The 15,364-nt window shown below is 38.3% G+C and overlaps 1 protein-coding gene across 17 annotated transcripts in view; it reads left to right on the top strand.

The window, feature by feature from the left end:
* EPB41L2 (erythrocyte membrane protein band 4.1 like 2) overlaps nt 1-15,364 on the top strand; it is a 205,661-nt gene that overhangs the window by 164,930 nt on the left and 25,367 nt on the right. For 6 of the 17 annotated variants that reach the window (XM_073219613.1, XM_073219614.1, XM_073219617.1 and 3 more), the window contains 7 exons: nt 3,117-3,179; nt 5,090-5,236; nt 6,534-6,635; nt 10,145-10,312; nt 12,326-12,379; nt 12,579-13,133; nt 15,024-15,146. In XM_073219613.1, the coding sequence (XP_073075714.1) occupies nt 3,117-3,179; nt 5,090-5,236; nt 6,534-6,635; nt 10,145-10,312; nt 12,326-12,379; nt 12,579-13,133; nt 15,024-15,146 (1,212 nt within the window). The remainder of the gene's footprint in view (nt 1-3,116; nt 3,180-5,089; nt 5,237-6,533; nt 6,636-10,144; nt 10,313-12,325; nt 12,380-12,578; nt 13,134-15,023; nt 15,147-15,364) is intronic. The other 11 variants (XM_073219606.1, XM_073219607.1, XM_073219608.1 and 8 more) reach the window with 11 other exon arrangements.

Raw genomic sequence — 15,364 nt, 5'->3', positions numbered from 1 at the left:
GTACTGTTAATACAATCCCTACTTCAGAGTAAAAGTTTTTTCACTAACAACTCATTTCTTCTCTCCTCTTTCTCTTTTGTCTTTGTTTTTCCTTGGACTGTTTTTATTGTGTAATTTCATTCAATCACGGGTTTGCTCCTGAGAATAGCCTGTTTCTCTGTGTCCACCTTCACCACTCATCCTCTATGCTTCATCTCTTTCCCCAAACCTGTTGCCAGTCCCTGAAATGGACTTGCTTTCAGACATTTCCGAGGAAGACCCCTTTGGGGAGGCCGACCAGATCACACTAGACAGCTTAGATCTCCTTCCCATGGGCGAACCATCAGAGCAAGGGAACTCCGAAGTCGCCACCCTTGGGTCTGCCTCAGATCCAGTTGTAGACCCTCCTCAGCCTGACTGTCCTCCCACCCATGAGAAGCCTCAGAAAGAGACTGACCACAAGGATTCTGAGTTTGGGTATTTTTCCTTCAGTGTCTGCGAAGGTTTTCCCCCTAGCTTCCCCTCACTTCTTGATGAAGATGGCTATCTCGCCTTCCCCAGCCTCTCCAAAGTGTGGGTCTCCTTCCTCCCCGCTGACCTCCAGCACTGTGTTCTCATCAGCTCGCCCTCTTTCCTCCCTTCCCTCCTCCTCCTCTTTGGGCTGCTCCTCTCTGCTTCTCAGTCAGTGCCGTTTTCTCTCACCGTTTCCCTTCCTCTGGCTCTAGCCCTCTGCTACCTGGAGGCGAAAGCCTCTTCCTTCAATGTGTCTTATGACTGTGACTTGAGTGACAGAACAGAGGGAGAGGAAGAAGCAGTTGCTGGCACTCCTAAATAAGCTTTAATTTGTGGGGTCAACAAAACTACGCTTCATCTTCCTAATGTAGAGTGTAAACATGTGCGTAAATTTTTCCAATGATTACCCTCATAATAGTGTGATCTGCTCATTTTCACACATAATGACATTTTAGTGCATGAGAAATAGTGTAATTAAATACTTCTCCATTGATATCCATTGACCAAATCCACACTTCCTAAGTTGAGAGCAAAGATACAGGATTACTGTGTACATGTCCAGACCATTCTAGGTCTTTCAAAAAAAAAAAAAAGGAGAAGGAACCCTTTTTGTCCTCCCAGACAATCCATATTGGGTCTGTCTCTCTTGTAGACAAAAAAATGCTGTTCCTTTAGAGCAGAAACTTGTTTTGATATAGAGTTTAGGATGCAGTGGATATAATGTAATTGATGTATAGTAATAGAACTCCTTAGTATTGTTGTTCCTTTTGTTAGAAAGCCAGCCTCCTCCTTGCATTTATGAGGATGTGTCTGTGACCCTTACTCCTGACATTTGTAGGTCTAATCACAGAAATTCCTGTCTCTGTTATTGTGTTATTGTAGCATTTGGGGACCAGATTAATTTCAGGTAGTGTTTTTTTTTTTTAACTGTAAATCATGTAATTATATGAAAGAGACACTGTCAAGTATTTTGTAAGGAAGATACTATTCTATTTAACAAATATGTATGAAAAATGAAATGTGGCTTTTTGAAAACTTAGACTGTATATAGCCCTATGGTTGGGCCTCTTAAGTGTTCTTTTATTTAAAATTAGTTCTCTGGTTTGAGGATTTTTACCCCTCCCTCTGCACTACTAGGCCAGTGTTAGCATGTGCAGTATGTTTTTAATTGTTTTGCTAAATGTGGTCTGGCGACTTAGTGTCTCATCCTGTGCATACTATCAATGCAAAGAGTAAATCACAAAATTTAGAGCAAACCTAAAGAAAAATGTGAAGATAATGTTCTGTTTAGGCATAGTGGGAGAAACCATGGATTTTAAGATTGCCTGAGGAGTGCTAAAGATTGACATTTTTGAAAATTGTGCTGACCTTGACCAAGGAGCTGAAAGATGATTCTTAACAGATTGCTGTGTGGCTGTGTCTCATTTTTCCCTTCTAATAAAAAGATACTCTGAGCTCCCTGCTTACCTCTCAAAAATACTTGAATGGTTAAAAAAAAAAAAGCATTTTGAACTCTCAGATTTGACACTATCATTCCAGTAAAGAAGAAAAAAATATGTGATTTATGATGCTGCTGTGAATTAACATGCAAAGGTTAAACTTTCAATTTGGTGTCAAAATCAGAATTTTTTTTTTCTTGCTATTCCTTTCCTTGAATCAGTAGTTGTCTGGATTTATGTTAGTTTTAAATTTACAGATTCATTCTTTCAGGTCATTAGATGCCGAGAACTGCCCAACTATGAAAACCTGTTTCTTTTTTAGAAATTTTTATGAAAGAAAAGTGGCTATAAAATATGAGTATTTGTAATATCCACCATTTTAACATGAAAGTTACAAAAATAAACCCACTCCCCACCCCACCAAGGGAAATAAATCTAAGTTAAAAAACTAAATATTACAGTGAATGTTTGTTCCTGACATAAAATGAAAGCCCAATCTTATATCATTATATTTTGCCCTCATCACCAGGTTGATGTACACATTCAAATCAGAACAGATTGACTGATGCCATTTTTACACTCTTATATTTTCATTTCTGAGTAAAAAAAAAAAAAAATTTAAAAGCAGCACATAACCCTAGGGACTGAGAAAGAGTGAAGCTTCCTTCCATTCTCCATTCCACCTTTGCAAAGGATCATTTTCATCATTTGTACAACACTCTAGGTGAAGAACCAAAGTGGCTTAATAATCTGCATCTTCTGAGGGCCAAGCAATCAAGGTTGGTAGTCCTGGTTCACCATTCAAGTTCAAGTACAGCCTCTTTGCACCGATGGTACAGTTTTCACTATTACCCCCACTCCACCCACCTTCTTTCTGGCCATTTGCTGTGTGACTTTCAGGAGAAGATGGAAGAGGAGGAAACACAACTGGAGGAGGTGGCTGTTTTTCCCCCAAAGTTCAGTATCTGGTGGCTGCTGCCTGCCATCACTATTGTATGTGGGGTGGTGCACTTTCAGGGTTGATTTTTGAGTTGTGCTTGTTGTGGCTTTAGGTTCTAAAGATTTTTATTCCTCTCTTATTTTAATGTCTTAGACTATCCAATTCTGGGTCATTTTCTGGTGCTTGCTGATTGATACACTTATGTTTATTTGCCTTTTCCCCCTGTGTGTGATTTAATTTCACAGAAAAATTCCTTGAGAGTAGAAGGGGATAATATTTATGTCAGACATAGCAATTTAATGTTGGAGGTTTGTATGACTTAAGAAAACAGCTCTGTCCTAATGGCTGCCAGGCTGCTGTGGACGGGAGGTCACGCACAGGCTGGCTGGCAACTTTCTTCAGCACAGTGCATGAAATGCATGGGGGAAATTGAACTTGGGAGTGCATGTTACCAGTTGGGCTTTGTTCTTTTTAAGTAGCTTAGGTAGGAATATGTATACTAGAAGTTCTCAGAGTGACAACTGGGAAAAAAAAAGTTCTGGTTAATAAAAAGTTCTTTTTATCCATTGATCTTAAAGTTCTGCAAGTAAACCTATTCTCTCCTAATGGGTTATCTCCAGGGCATAAAATCTGAAGTAACATGATCCTATCCATAATATTCCTTCACCAGAACAGGTATTTGTTGATCTGGCATTAAGTCACTTGGCTCTACAGCTGTGTCCACAGTTTTTGGGGGACGGTGGGGGTGGGTGCTCCAATGCATGTAGTTAGGAATGTGATCCATTTAAAGTATTACATTTGAGAATATGCTAATTAATGGTATTGCTTTGATTAAAAAGAATAAATGAAAAAATGAGAAAGCAAGGAGAGAGAGAAATAAAACCTTAGCCACCCAATCAGGAATGTAAAATAATACATTCCCCGTGTCACATGAGAACATTTTTTTTTTGTCTTTTTTCCCCCCTTCTTACTTTAGGGTAATAAAATGGCAGTGTATTCAGTGGAGAACTGCAGTTCTCAGTAATCTGACTAATCTGTTTGGTTGCTTTTGGCAGCTTTGATAACTGTTAAAAATGTATTTTTGCATAACTTACTAAAATGCTCTAAAGTGTAATACATAACATTGCTTTGAACAAATGCAAGAAACGTGCCTGTTCTCAAGCCACAGTCATTATTCCATGCCATGCAAAGATTTTTAGATTTTTGTGAGTTTTTGCAAGTGGCTATAGAAGCTCATAGATGAGCTACTATGCTTGTGCATGAATATGGAATATCTAATTTTATCAGATGCATGACTTGTTCCTCTGGGAGTGTGATGAAAGCTATAATCCATGGGTGGTCCCCATGATTTTTGGAATTTAGGAAAACATTTAAAATACAGTTAAATTGGTTTCCTAAAATTGATTGCCTGCTAGCCTCACAAATACTGTTTATCAGGGCCAGTCTAAAAATTCCCACAAATAACCATTTCTCCGAGCCTACTCCAGTGAAAATCAACCTGGAAGTTTTCTGGAATCTTTTTCTGTGTAAGGACCCTTCGGCATTTGGGGTAGCTGGGCCCCACATTTGTGCTTGGCAAGTACATGAAACCAAAATGAGTTTTGCATATTTTATTGAGAGGCTAAACAGAAGCAGCCTCTGGAATCCGTTATTTTTATTCCTTCAGGATTAAAAGCACCATGGAATTTCCTGAAAAAAGTTAACCCTTGGTGTTTCGCCCTCCCCACCTTTTTTCGGATGATACTGGACTGGCTTTCCCGCCAGGATAAATGTGCTTCTGAGTCCACCTTTCTCTGTTTGCACTTGGTTTATTGTGTTCACCCCAATCAGAAAGGTAAATTTGCAGGAGCAAATTCATAGGCTGCATTTCAAGTCTAACTATTAGGAAAAAGGGTTTTTAACCATTTTGAGTACCATTAGTTCCATGGCTTCCTTCTAAAATGGAAATAATTACTTCTTAAAAATTCTAAACAAAAAATTAGAACCCTTTATAATGTGAATCATAAAAAATTTCACATTGGCTTTGTTTTCAAATTTTGAGGCCCTCATATTCATAGGTGATAATATGGCTTTTGAGACTTGGCATTTTTCTTGCTTTACTGTGTTTTTTTAGTCATAAGTTTGATTTGTCTTATTTTTTGGTTTTATTTTTTATTTTTGTCCTACTGGGTTTTTCTTTTTGGATTTCCCCCTGCTTTATTACGTTACATATTGCTAGGACCTGGATAAGGCCCAGGAAGACATACTGAAACATCAGGCTAGCATTAGTGAACTCAAGCGCAATTTTATGGAATCCACACCTGAGCCGCGCCCTAATGAATGGGAAAAACGACGTATCACACCTCTGTCCCTACAGACACAAGGGGTATGTCATTAGCTATTTGTTGGCTGTTTGTCTCCAGTTCTTCAGTAAATCTCAGGTTGCTAATCTGTAATGCTGATTCTCAGAAAGTTACAAATGTGCTCATTTTGGTTTTTTATGTAATTGCTAACAAGTTTTTAAATACTAAATATTTATTAACAATGTAATAATTGATGTACATTTTAGGTAATTGAATTTTGAAATAATTTTGAAATAATTTTAGTCTTACTTGAGTAAATTAGTAGACAACATTAATAAAATGAATTCTTATATAAAGTTGCTTAGAAACTGATGTTTTTAATAAGCTTTTCAGTTATTGACTTCTGCAGTAAAAGAATTTATGTAATAAATAATAATTAAAGGGATGTAGGAATATAGACCATATTTGGCATGGTTGAAGGTAATTACTGTGCAGATAAAGTTAAACTTAGCTTCAAGGACTGATGAGCCCTGTTGAAAACTTGCAAAATATTGTATCTTACAACTTAATACTGAAACTTCTCAGTAATGAAATATAGACTGTTTTAAAAGCATTTTCAACCATACCGTCATTCCAGACACTTTCTTTTCATGGTTTATTTCTCCCTGCCACTGACGTAGGTATTGCCTTTAGAATGCATTTTCAAAATATTTCTCTATGTAGTTCTTTTCTGAGGCTCTAAAACCTGTTATCAACCAAAACTTCCATGGGCTCATCTATCATACTTGAGGAGGTAGTGAACTATGCTATATTTAATATGCAGTGTTTAAAAGTGTGTAAAGGTGTTATGCTACACTTTCATCTTTTCTCTTTGCCTTATGCCCCTCTCTTCTCACATTGTCTGGCTTGAATGTTACCAAATTGTAGAGATTTGATTTAGATAGTCTCATGCTATTTTTATTCGCTTTTTCTTAAAAAGCTAAGCTGTTGATCGCTGTAAATTTCTAAATTTGTGACAATGAAAGGGAAATAGCTCTTTTAAGAAAACGGATGAGAAAATACTGCTGAACTGAAAAAATGAAGCTGAATGATACCCAGATTTAAGACACCATCACAAGGTCTTACGAGGTTGTGAACGACTTAAATTCTTATTTTCAGATTTTCTGAAGATACTAGTGCCCATATTTCAGCAATCACCTCTAGAGCGTTGTGTTTTCTGGAGAAACAGTGTCTGGTGACATGCTAAGATTTTGTCTTTCGTTTATGTGCCGCTTCATCTGGTTTGTTTTGTTGATCTACAGAGTTGTTTTATGTTCGTGTTGCTGTAGATGTAATGTTCTTGTCTTATTTGTTGATTATGTCTATTGTTTAAAACAATAGAGAAAAGGAGACCATCTTTTCAAGGATATTTTATCCATGAAGGAGAAGCATCAGATGACAGCAACACGGACAGTTGAAGAAAAAGCCCAGGAGGCAGACAAGGTGTTCACCTTGCATCCTTGGATCTGCTCTTGCTTTTTCCCCTTTCCTTTATTTCTGTCCACAACATAAGATACTCCTTTTTTTATGTATCAGCGTAAATTTGTTTCGAAATACTTGTTGAGTGTTTGAAAAGTTCACTCTCCATGTATAGAAACATAGGGTCATTAGGTGAGAAACACTATATTGCAGAAGTACTTTATTTGAAAACTTACAATTTGAAATGTAGACTTATTGACCAGTTTAGGTGATTAAGTGGTCCCTATTTTTGATGTATGTGTCTGACAGCCAGGAAACCATGATTTCATGTAAAAATGCCCAGTTTACACAATGCTTGTGCAGACTGTGGTTGTGGTAAAATGACAAATTATGTGTGATTTAGGTCACCATTTTACTAATTTCATTTGTAAACTTAACATTTACATTTTTAAGATTTTTAATGGAATAAAAGGTTTTGGTGTCTCAAAGTGGGTCCCTCAGCTCACTCTCTATGCTCCTGCTTGTATGAAATATCTGGTATTAATAAGGAAGTTAGCTTTCTGTTGCTTTTAAATTCTTACTATTCTGTTCCTACTGATTTTGCTTAGCCAGCTGGTCAGCCTATTATTTGCTGGGAATAGAATGCTTAGAATCTTAGTGGAGGAGATAAGCAGGCATGTATATTAGTAATTAGAAAATTTGGATACAAAGAAGTAAATATTAAGAAGATGAAATACAGTGTTGTGTTAGAATGTGATTGGGAAGGCTGCTTTACCATTGTGGCCAGAGTGAGGTGGCCTTTGAGTTGAGACTTTTGGGAGGGAGGTGTACATGGGATTTTCCCATGTGTAGGGAGGGAAGAGCAAGGGTACAGCCCAAAACAGGAACTAAAATTTAAGGAACTGCAAGACCAACTTGCAAAAGCCTAGAAAAACAGCAAAGGTCAGACTCCAGATTCTGTCAGGGTTGTAAAGACCATATTCCTTGTTTGGAATTGTACTCTAGGAGTGATGGGAAGCCATTGGAGAGCTTTAAGCAAGCTGGTGACATAACCCCATGTGTCTGGTGAGACTCCACTGGTGCTGGATGATGGATGGGTTATAGGAGGTATGAATGAGAGCAGAGTTCAGTAATGAAGAGGTATTTCTCTTCCACAAAGTCTGATTTTGTTAATCAGTAGAGTCTTATTCATAAGAACATAGAGTGGGGGAGGAGGCAAAATTAATGGAAGATGAAGCCTTGCCCTAAAGAAATTCGAGGTGTAGCTGAGGTGAAATATTTCCAGAACACTGGAAATGAGAAAGATGATGTCATGCAGCTAAATCAGGTGGCGTATTGATAGACTTTAACGGTTAGCTTGAAATCCAAAGCCAATCAGACTGTATGTAAAGTGATGGCCTCAGTATCGCATGTTTTGAAGTGTTATGTAGTTTTGAAAATTTATCCTCTAGAAGCAAGTCAGATGACATCATTTGATCAATTTAAAGAGATGTCCTTGTACTATTTGCATCAGGGAACTTTGGAATTTTGGTGAAGGTGTTTGAAATTGTCATTTTTCTGGGTGTTATAGTTTAGGAATGTACAATGGAAAGTAAGTGTAATAGAAAGCATTTACTCATTCATTATTGTAGAAGTTCAATTAAAATACTATGTGAGAATTAAATCTGGAATTTACCAGCTTTTAACATTCTAAATGGTTTTGTCCGCCCTTGAAGTTACTGCTTTATTCTTATTCCTTTCCAGTGCATGCAGGAAAATACATACTTATTTGACATAGTACAGGTTGTCGTAACTGCAATCATCCATTCATCCAGCCTCCCAACAAACATTTATTGACCACTTACAGTGTCTCTCCCCACAACCCCCCAGTACTACTAGTTGAAAATGTGTTTACTGGAGTTTTTGACTTTTAATAGAATATCTTTCAAATTTCTCCCATTATATCTTATCTTCATTTTGCTACTAATTTTGCAGTGTTTTTGTAATCCTTAATGAATGTAAAATAAAATATTATGCAATGGAATATAATTTGGCCAAATTTTCCATATTTCTACAATGGGTTTGATAGATAAAATAATAACAGTAAAGTAGTTCTTTAAAAATAAATATATCAGGCTCTCAAAATGGCTTCAGCTTGAATATGAATGATTATGAGAGTAGAGCAGAAAATTGGAATCCAGATCATTTAGTCCTTAACAGGTAAATTAACACTACTGAACATCCTCTTAGGTATTGTGAGGATTATGACATACTTAATCTTGTATAAAAGATTCTCTCATGAGTAGAGAATACATAGGCTGTAATTTAAGGTACTTCTGAAGATATTTTATTGAAAAATTAAATGCATTGCACTTATTTAACCTCCCCAGTGCTCTTTTACAGAGAACAATACCCTACCCTCTCCACCCACCCGACCCCCCCCCCCCGGCCCCTAGGGATGGTGTGATTATGGGGATTGTAATAAACCTGAATCACTCTAGAAGCTTGTTTTTCTCTCCTGAATATTGCAAGTGATTACATATCTCACCCTCATTTCATTGTCCCTACTCCTGACCCCTCTAAGTGCACTGTCCCAAGGAGCATCCCATCCCAGAAATATCCCTCATTCATTTATCTACTTACCTCAAAGATCTCTGACCAGGGCGGTGTTAGGAGGCCCTCTTCCACACTCTGACACGAGGGGGAGCTTTGTGGTGACTCTGTACTGTTGGCATTACAGGTACTTGGGACAGTCCCCAGATTTCCTGTTGTGCCCTCAGGCAGGTTACACCATTGCCTAAGGGCCAGAAATGTGAAGGTTAAATTCCACCTTAATAGTTTTTCAGGGACAGATAATTTTCACACTGCTCACTTCTGAGTTTATCTTCCTATTTAGAATTTTTTCTTTACCTGTTTAAAAAAAATACTGTTTCTTTCCGTGGCATATTTAGCATGTCTGAGGGAACTTCTGTAGTTGCTGTCAGAGCACTTGTACAGACATTGAGAATGGTTTGAAGAAGAGAGAGTAGGAGCTGGACTAGTAGGGAAGGTTGTCCACAAAATGCAGAATATTAAATGGACCTCAGAGAGATGACAAAATCAGAAAGGCCAGAGCGCCTAGGGAATGGCATTGGAGGCAGGAGGGTAGCATTACCCAAACTCTAACAGAAGAGTAGACATGGCGAGTGCAGAGGCCATTCAGCACAGGAAGAGGTGCAGGCGGAGGAACTACCTCAAGAATATACGAAATAGTATTTGATGGGTGGTGGGTCAGTCATGCTCCGTTTGTGATAAAGCTTCAGTGATAAGCCAAGGAGTTTCAGCTGGTTTCTGTAGGTTGGATCTATCCAAGATCTCAAGCAAAGTGGAAAGCTGGCATTCAGGCAAACCACCACGTACGCCTGCTGCAGAATTTTTCAAAATCCTTGCCTTTCTTTCTGTTCATGCTGTTCTGTGATTCTTTCTTGTGTAACCTTCCCTTTCTTTCAATAGGTCACTGCTGTCTGTCCTGACTTACTGCTAATACTATGCTCTTCCTTCTCTGACTTCTCCAGAGCCTAGAAGAGGAGATAACATCACTTTTGTTTAGTGAAAAGGGCTTTTCTGATAGCATGAGAGCCACCTTCACCTCAGCCACCACTTGGACAGCAGAGGGCGCTGTTGTGAACTGTAATGCACCTTCTGAAAAGCTTGCTTCCTCGCCCTTCTCACAGTTGCCTGAGGTGCATTTTACTTTGTTTCCCCTTTTTTAAAAAGCCACATAGGAGAGTAATTTTTATTTTTTTGGATATTTAGGAACCTTTCCATCCAGTGCTTTCATTGGTAAAATTAACCCTTCCTAGGAGAAACATTCAAGAAATGACAGAATTTGGACATGAAAAAAAGATTGAGATTGGATGTTTCTCCTGCTGCTTTTGCTCCCCACTCCTCACAAGTTTGCCTAAATTCAGAGAATCATTAATTATTAATTAATCGCTAAGGCCCAGAGTGTGAGTTACTATGCAGAAGGAAAACCTCAACCAGTTAGAAGCTAAACATGTTTTGCAGAAACATTTTCAAGGACTAAATCTTTTTCAGGCATCTTCTGATAGCATATTATTTTAAAAATTCTGTTTATATGAAAAAATTTGAAGTGCCTACCATACTCAGTGAAATAATTATTTTAATATTTTGGACTGACCCAAAGGGATTCTCTGAACTTGGGCAGAACCCATCTGGACATTTGAGGTTAAGTAATCCTGGTAATTCACTGACCTGTAATATCAGTGAAGTGTCTGCGTTAGAGATGTTCTGATTACTAGATGTCTTTGAAGAAGTTTGCAAGTGGTGAAATGTTACTCAGTTACCAAAATAGTTTCAGAACATCTGAAAGCTCTGGGTTTTCAGTAAAACTGGAAGGAATGCTCTCTTGTTCTGTCAGTAACATGATTTATATAATATTAATTTTGAACAATGAAAATATGCTCTTACCATGCATCTAAGAATAATAGTGCAGATCAAAGAGAGTGTGTGAGTATATATTGATAGGTGCTGCCAGGCGTTTGTCTTTTCAGAATCTGTTACTCATGGTTATCTATGTCATTAGGGCAGACGAACATGGGATCCTGCTGTCTGTTAAAGGAACAGCTTTTATATAGTTAGTGTCTTGACAATTTCACAAGGTTCATTTCTGCCCAGAAGATTGAGAGGTGCAATGCCTGTTTACATTCAGCATGGAGATATCTTCTTTCATAAGTAGGTCTACTGTCTCTAGCTGAATTATTTTTAAGTTAGATTATAGGCTATAGTGCCACTTGAATATCCAGAGTTGGAAGGTCTTTATTTGTGTCAGTGTAAAGTAGTCTTTTTTATAAGTTACAGGAAAATTGTAAGCTTTAAAACAAAGTCTTTAGTAGGAAAGTTTCTACACTAGTTGTCAATGCCAGAGCATAGTAATTTATATTACTAATGTATTTGGTCAACAGGTATTTGTTTAAGATTTAGATATTGTACTACTCAACTAGAATGAATCTCTCAAGAAGTAAATGTCTGGAGGGGGCAGGAATAAGCATCTCAAATAATAAACTTGGTTTATTTCCATTTTTAAAGATGCTAGTGGAGCAACTAAATTCAAAGAGAAAACACTTGGAGCTGCCATTGACACCTACCCTTATGCTATAATATCCCTTTTGCTTGTCTCTAAGACAGCTTGAGATATTAACAACTGTTTCTGAAATGACACCATTCTTTTGTTAATAGCTGCGACCACCTATAATTTTGCCAATTAAGACCGTTTTTTAAACAAGCCAGCAAAACAAACCCCATTAATACCATATTCATTGAGGAATCCAGATTTCAGGACAGGCTTTATAGTCTAATTAAAATTACAATTATTTGTTGAGTAGGTTTTAGACGTTTTATAATTTAAACTTTAAAATGTCAGTAAGCTTTGGTATAATTACATTTTCTCCCCCAGCTTTTCCGCTATATCAGTAGAGCCTATAGGTGTAACTAAAAGAAAAGCATTTCATTTCTTTGGGAGGATGCTGGCTGTGTGTATGTGTGTGTGTGTGTTTCTGTATCCTTTTGTATGCCTTTTGCATTTGTCTGGATTGTCTTTCACGTGACTCTGAGCAAAGATTTTGTAGATGTTGATTCTTGCTGTTTTTGTCTTTGCGGTGTTGGCTGTTTGTTTTGGTGGGTGTTGAGGTAAAACTGTATTGATTTTGTGTCCTCGGTTGCTTTTTGTTTCGCAGAAACGTGCTCCTGCGTCTGAAGGGCCTTGCACTGGAGCCAGTGATGCTGTTAAGGTTCTCCCCTTTTCCATGTTAACACCATTGCCTGACCTTTCTGATCCTTGTCACATTCTCCCCGCTTCCCTTTCAGTCAGCCATCATCACCATTGTTTTCCTCCATGACATGAACCTACCATCAGTTAATTTTGGTTTCCATCGTTTTTATTTATTTATATATTTTGTTTTTTCCCTCATCCATTTTTTTTTTGTACAGAGTTCACATGAGACTCTGAATGTAGTGGAGGAGAAGAAGCAGGCAGAGGTTGGGAAAGACGAAAGAGTAATCACAGAAGAAATGAACGGTAAAGAGATATCACCTGGGAGTGGTCCTGGGGAGACTCGTAAGGTGGAGCCTCTGACACAGAAAGACTCCACCTCCCTGTCTTCTGAGAGCAGCAGCAGCGAGAGCGAGGATGAAGTGGGAGAGTACCGGCCCCACCAACGAGTGACCGAGGGCACCATCAGGGAAGAGCAGGAGTACGAAGGAGAGGTGGAGGAGGAACCCCGCCGAGCAGCCAAGGTAGTGGAGCGGGAGGAGCCAGTGCCAGCGGCCAGCCCCGTCAGACACGCGGGGGCCAGTGTGAGCGCAGGAGAGACAGGGACCCAGGAGGACGTAGTGACCCCAAAGGAGCCCGCAGAGAGGAGCGCACGCCAGGGCGCTGTCCAGCAAGGCCTGGATGAAGACACGGAGGAAGAGCTGCACAGAGTTAACGGAGAGGTGGCTCATGTTGACGTTGATGTTTTGCCACAAATAATTTGTTGTTCAGAGGTAAATTGGACGCCCAAGTGGGAGCTAACTAGAGCTGTCTCTCAGGTGGAGAGCACCTGTCTTTCTTCTACTGCTGTCCTCCCAGTTCGCCTTCAGCTTTTCCAACAAGAGGCTGATTTTTTTCTCTCCTGGGAGGAAGTGGGAAAGCACACGGCTTTGTAGATTCTCTGCCAACTCGGGTCATGGTGTCTAGCTTCTGTCCTACAACTGGATCACCTGATAGAGTAAACTTTCCTACACCAACCTGCCATTTTTTTCTTGTCATTGCACTTTTACATTTCCTTTGCATGTTTTCGATGTTTTCAGCTGTTTGTCTTTGGTTGCTCTGCTTTCTCATGCTAAATGCCTTCTTTGTTGGTATAGACAGAAAATTGTCTATGTGACTCGGAAAATAGTGTGAGTGTGCATGCTGTTGGTGTCCTGAGTTTGACTTTTTGTTTCATTCTCTTCAACTTTAGATGTTTAGAAAATATCATCAGGTTCTCATTACGATGGGCTCTAAATTCAGCATCTGGCAGTGATGAAAACAGTACCTCTTAACTATCACTGTGATGTCTGTTTTCGGGTTCCAGGGGACGGTTTGGTCAAGAGTGTTTTCTTTCCTTCTAGGTAGTCAGAGCCTAGACTGTTTAGTAGGAGGATGCTCTCCTTTTTCCATTCTGTGCTACCATCAATTCTGGATTATTTGCAAGTTGATTATACGTTTTGTGGATTATCTACAGTCTGTATAAATCTTCCCTGTTTTCTTTTCAAGAAAGAACTTTGCACACGCATATTAGGTCTTGGTTGCTAGGTGTAGTGTCTTGGAATTGGGAGTTAAGTTAGGGTGAGGGGGGTTTACTGCCAATGAGAATGTTTCTTGATTCTAAAATGCCCCCAGTGTAGGGATTATCTGTATTTGCTCTCTTTGATGAGCTGGGAAGTTAAGTGACTTTGTCTTGAAATAATTAAATGGATTTTTACTATGTTATTTTTAAACTTTCATTTCAGAGAAGACATTTCAAGAGTCTTTAAATGCTCTAAACTATCATTTTCTGCATTAATATATCATTGTTCTTCTTTAAATAATTATACTGGGAAATTTTCTCTCAAAGTCCTGGTAGTATTTTGGTAACAGTAGAGACTGGTGTTGTCTGTTAAACACACGTGCTCAGCAGACTGTCCTGTTACCAGGCCATGAGCCTCTCCTTTAATATTTTTAATTTTTCTAAGTATGAATGCAACATTGGTAGAGTAATTCTAGATGTAATTTAATTTATGTAATACAGAAGAGACATGGCAAGTTTTAGACAAGTATAATTGAAAACAATCATAACTGAAGATACTCTTTCTGAAAACGGGATCTCCTTGTTAATAGGGCTGAAGAGGCATTTGGGGGTAAAGAGCAAATCTTAGCCTACCAGCTGGTGTGAGATTAAAGGCCGTGAGCCTTCTAACAAACTTTGTGGGTCTTTAAACTGCAGTAAAAAATTGAGGCAGGTCACTTAATATAGTTCATTCTGTTTTGTTCTTGTCAATTTTATCATTATATCCCCAAAGCTAAAGTTTATATATCACATCATGCTTGACACATAAGCAGTTGGGACTGTCATAATTTGAAGCTTACCATAATTTAGGGAGCCATTATGGTAGCATACTCTTCATATATGTGTGTGTGTGTGTGTGTATATATATATATATATATATATATATATATATATATGCATGTGTATGTATATACATATATTTGAAGAAAAATGTTTTTTTGTGTGTCTTAGAGTATTTACTTTCACCCTTTTGTGCATGAGTGTGTGTTTGTATATATTTTTTTACTATTATTTTTGAAGGTTCCATTAAGCACTTTTACTTCATTTCTGCTAGAATTCATTTTTCCCTTCCTTTCCACCTCAGCCACCAGTGGTAAAAACAGAGATGGTAACAATTTCTGATGCCTCACAAAGGACAGAAATCTCCACCAAGGAAGTCCCTATTGTCCAAACTGAGACCAAAACCATCACATACGAGTCTCCACAGGTATAAAAACTCTAGATGTGGACTATTTGAGTGTTTTTTACTTCATCTGTTTCCTCTTTCATCTGTCCTTCTCCTAGCTTACATGTTTCTGACTTTGATGTAGCTTTCTGTATCTCTGTTTTATAACTGTACTTCAACAACATAACTTGGTTGCTTCCTAGATTGAAACAGAGAGCTGCAATCAAATTGGTGACCCAGTAATTATGAGGAGAAGGCAT

This window comes from Manis javanica, chromosome 13 (assembly GCF_040802235.1).
Source record: "Manis javanica isolate MJ-LG chromosome 13, MJ_LKY, whole genome shotgun sequence".
In the NCBI taxonomy this organism is placed as follows: domain Eukaryota; kingdom Metazoa; phylum Chordata; class Mammalia; order Pholidota; family Manidae; genus Manis; species Manis javanica.
This window is presented reverse-complemented; position numbering and strand designations above follow the sequence as displayed.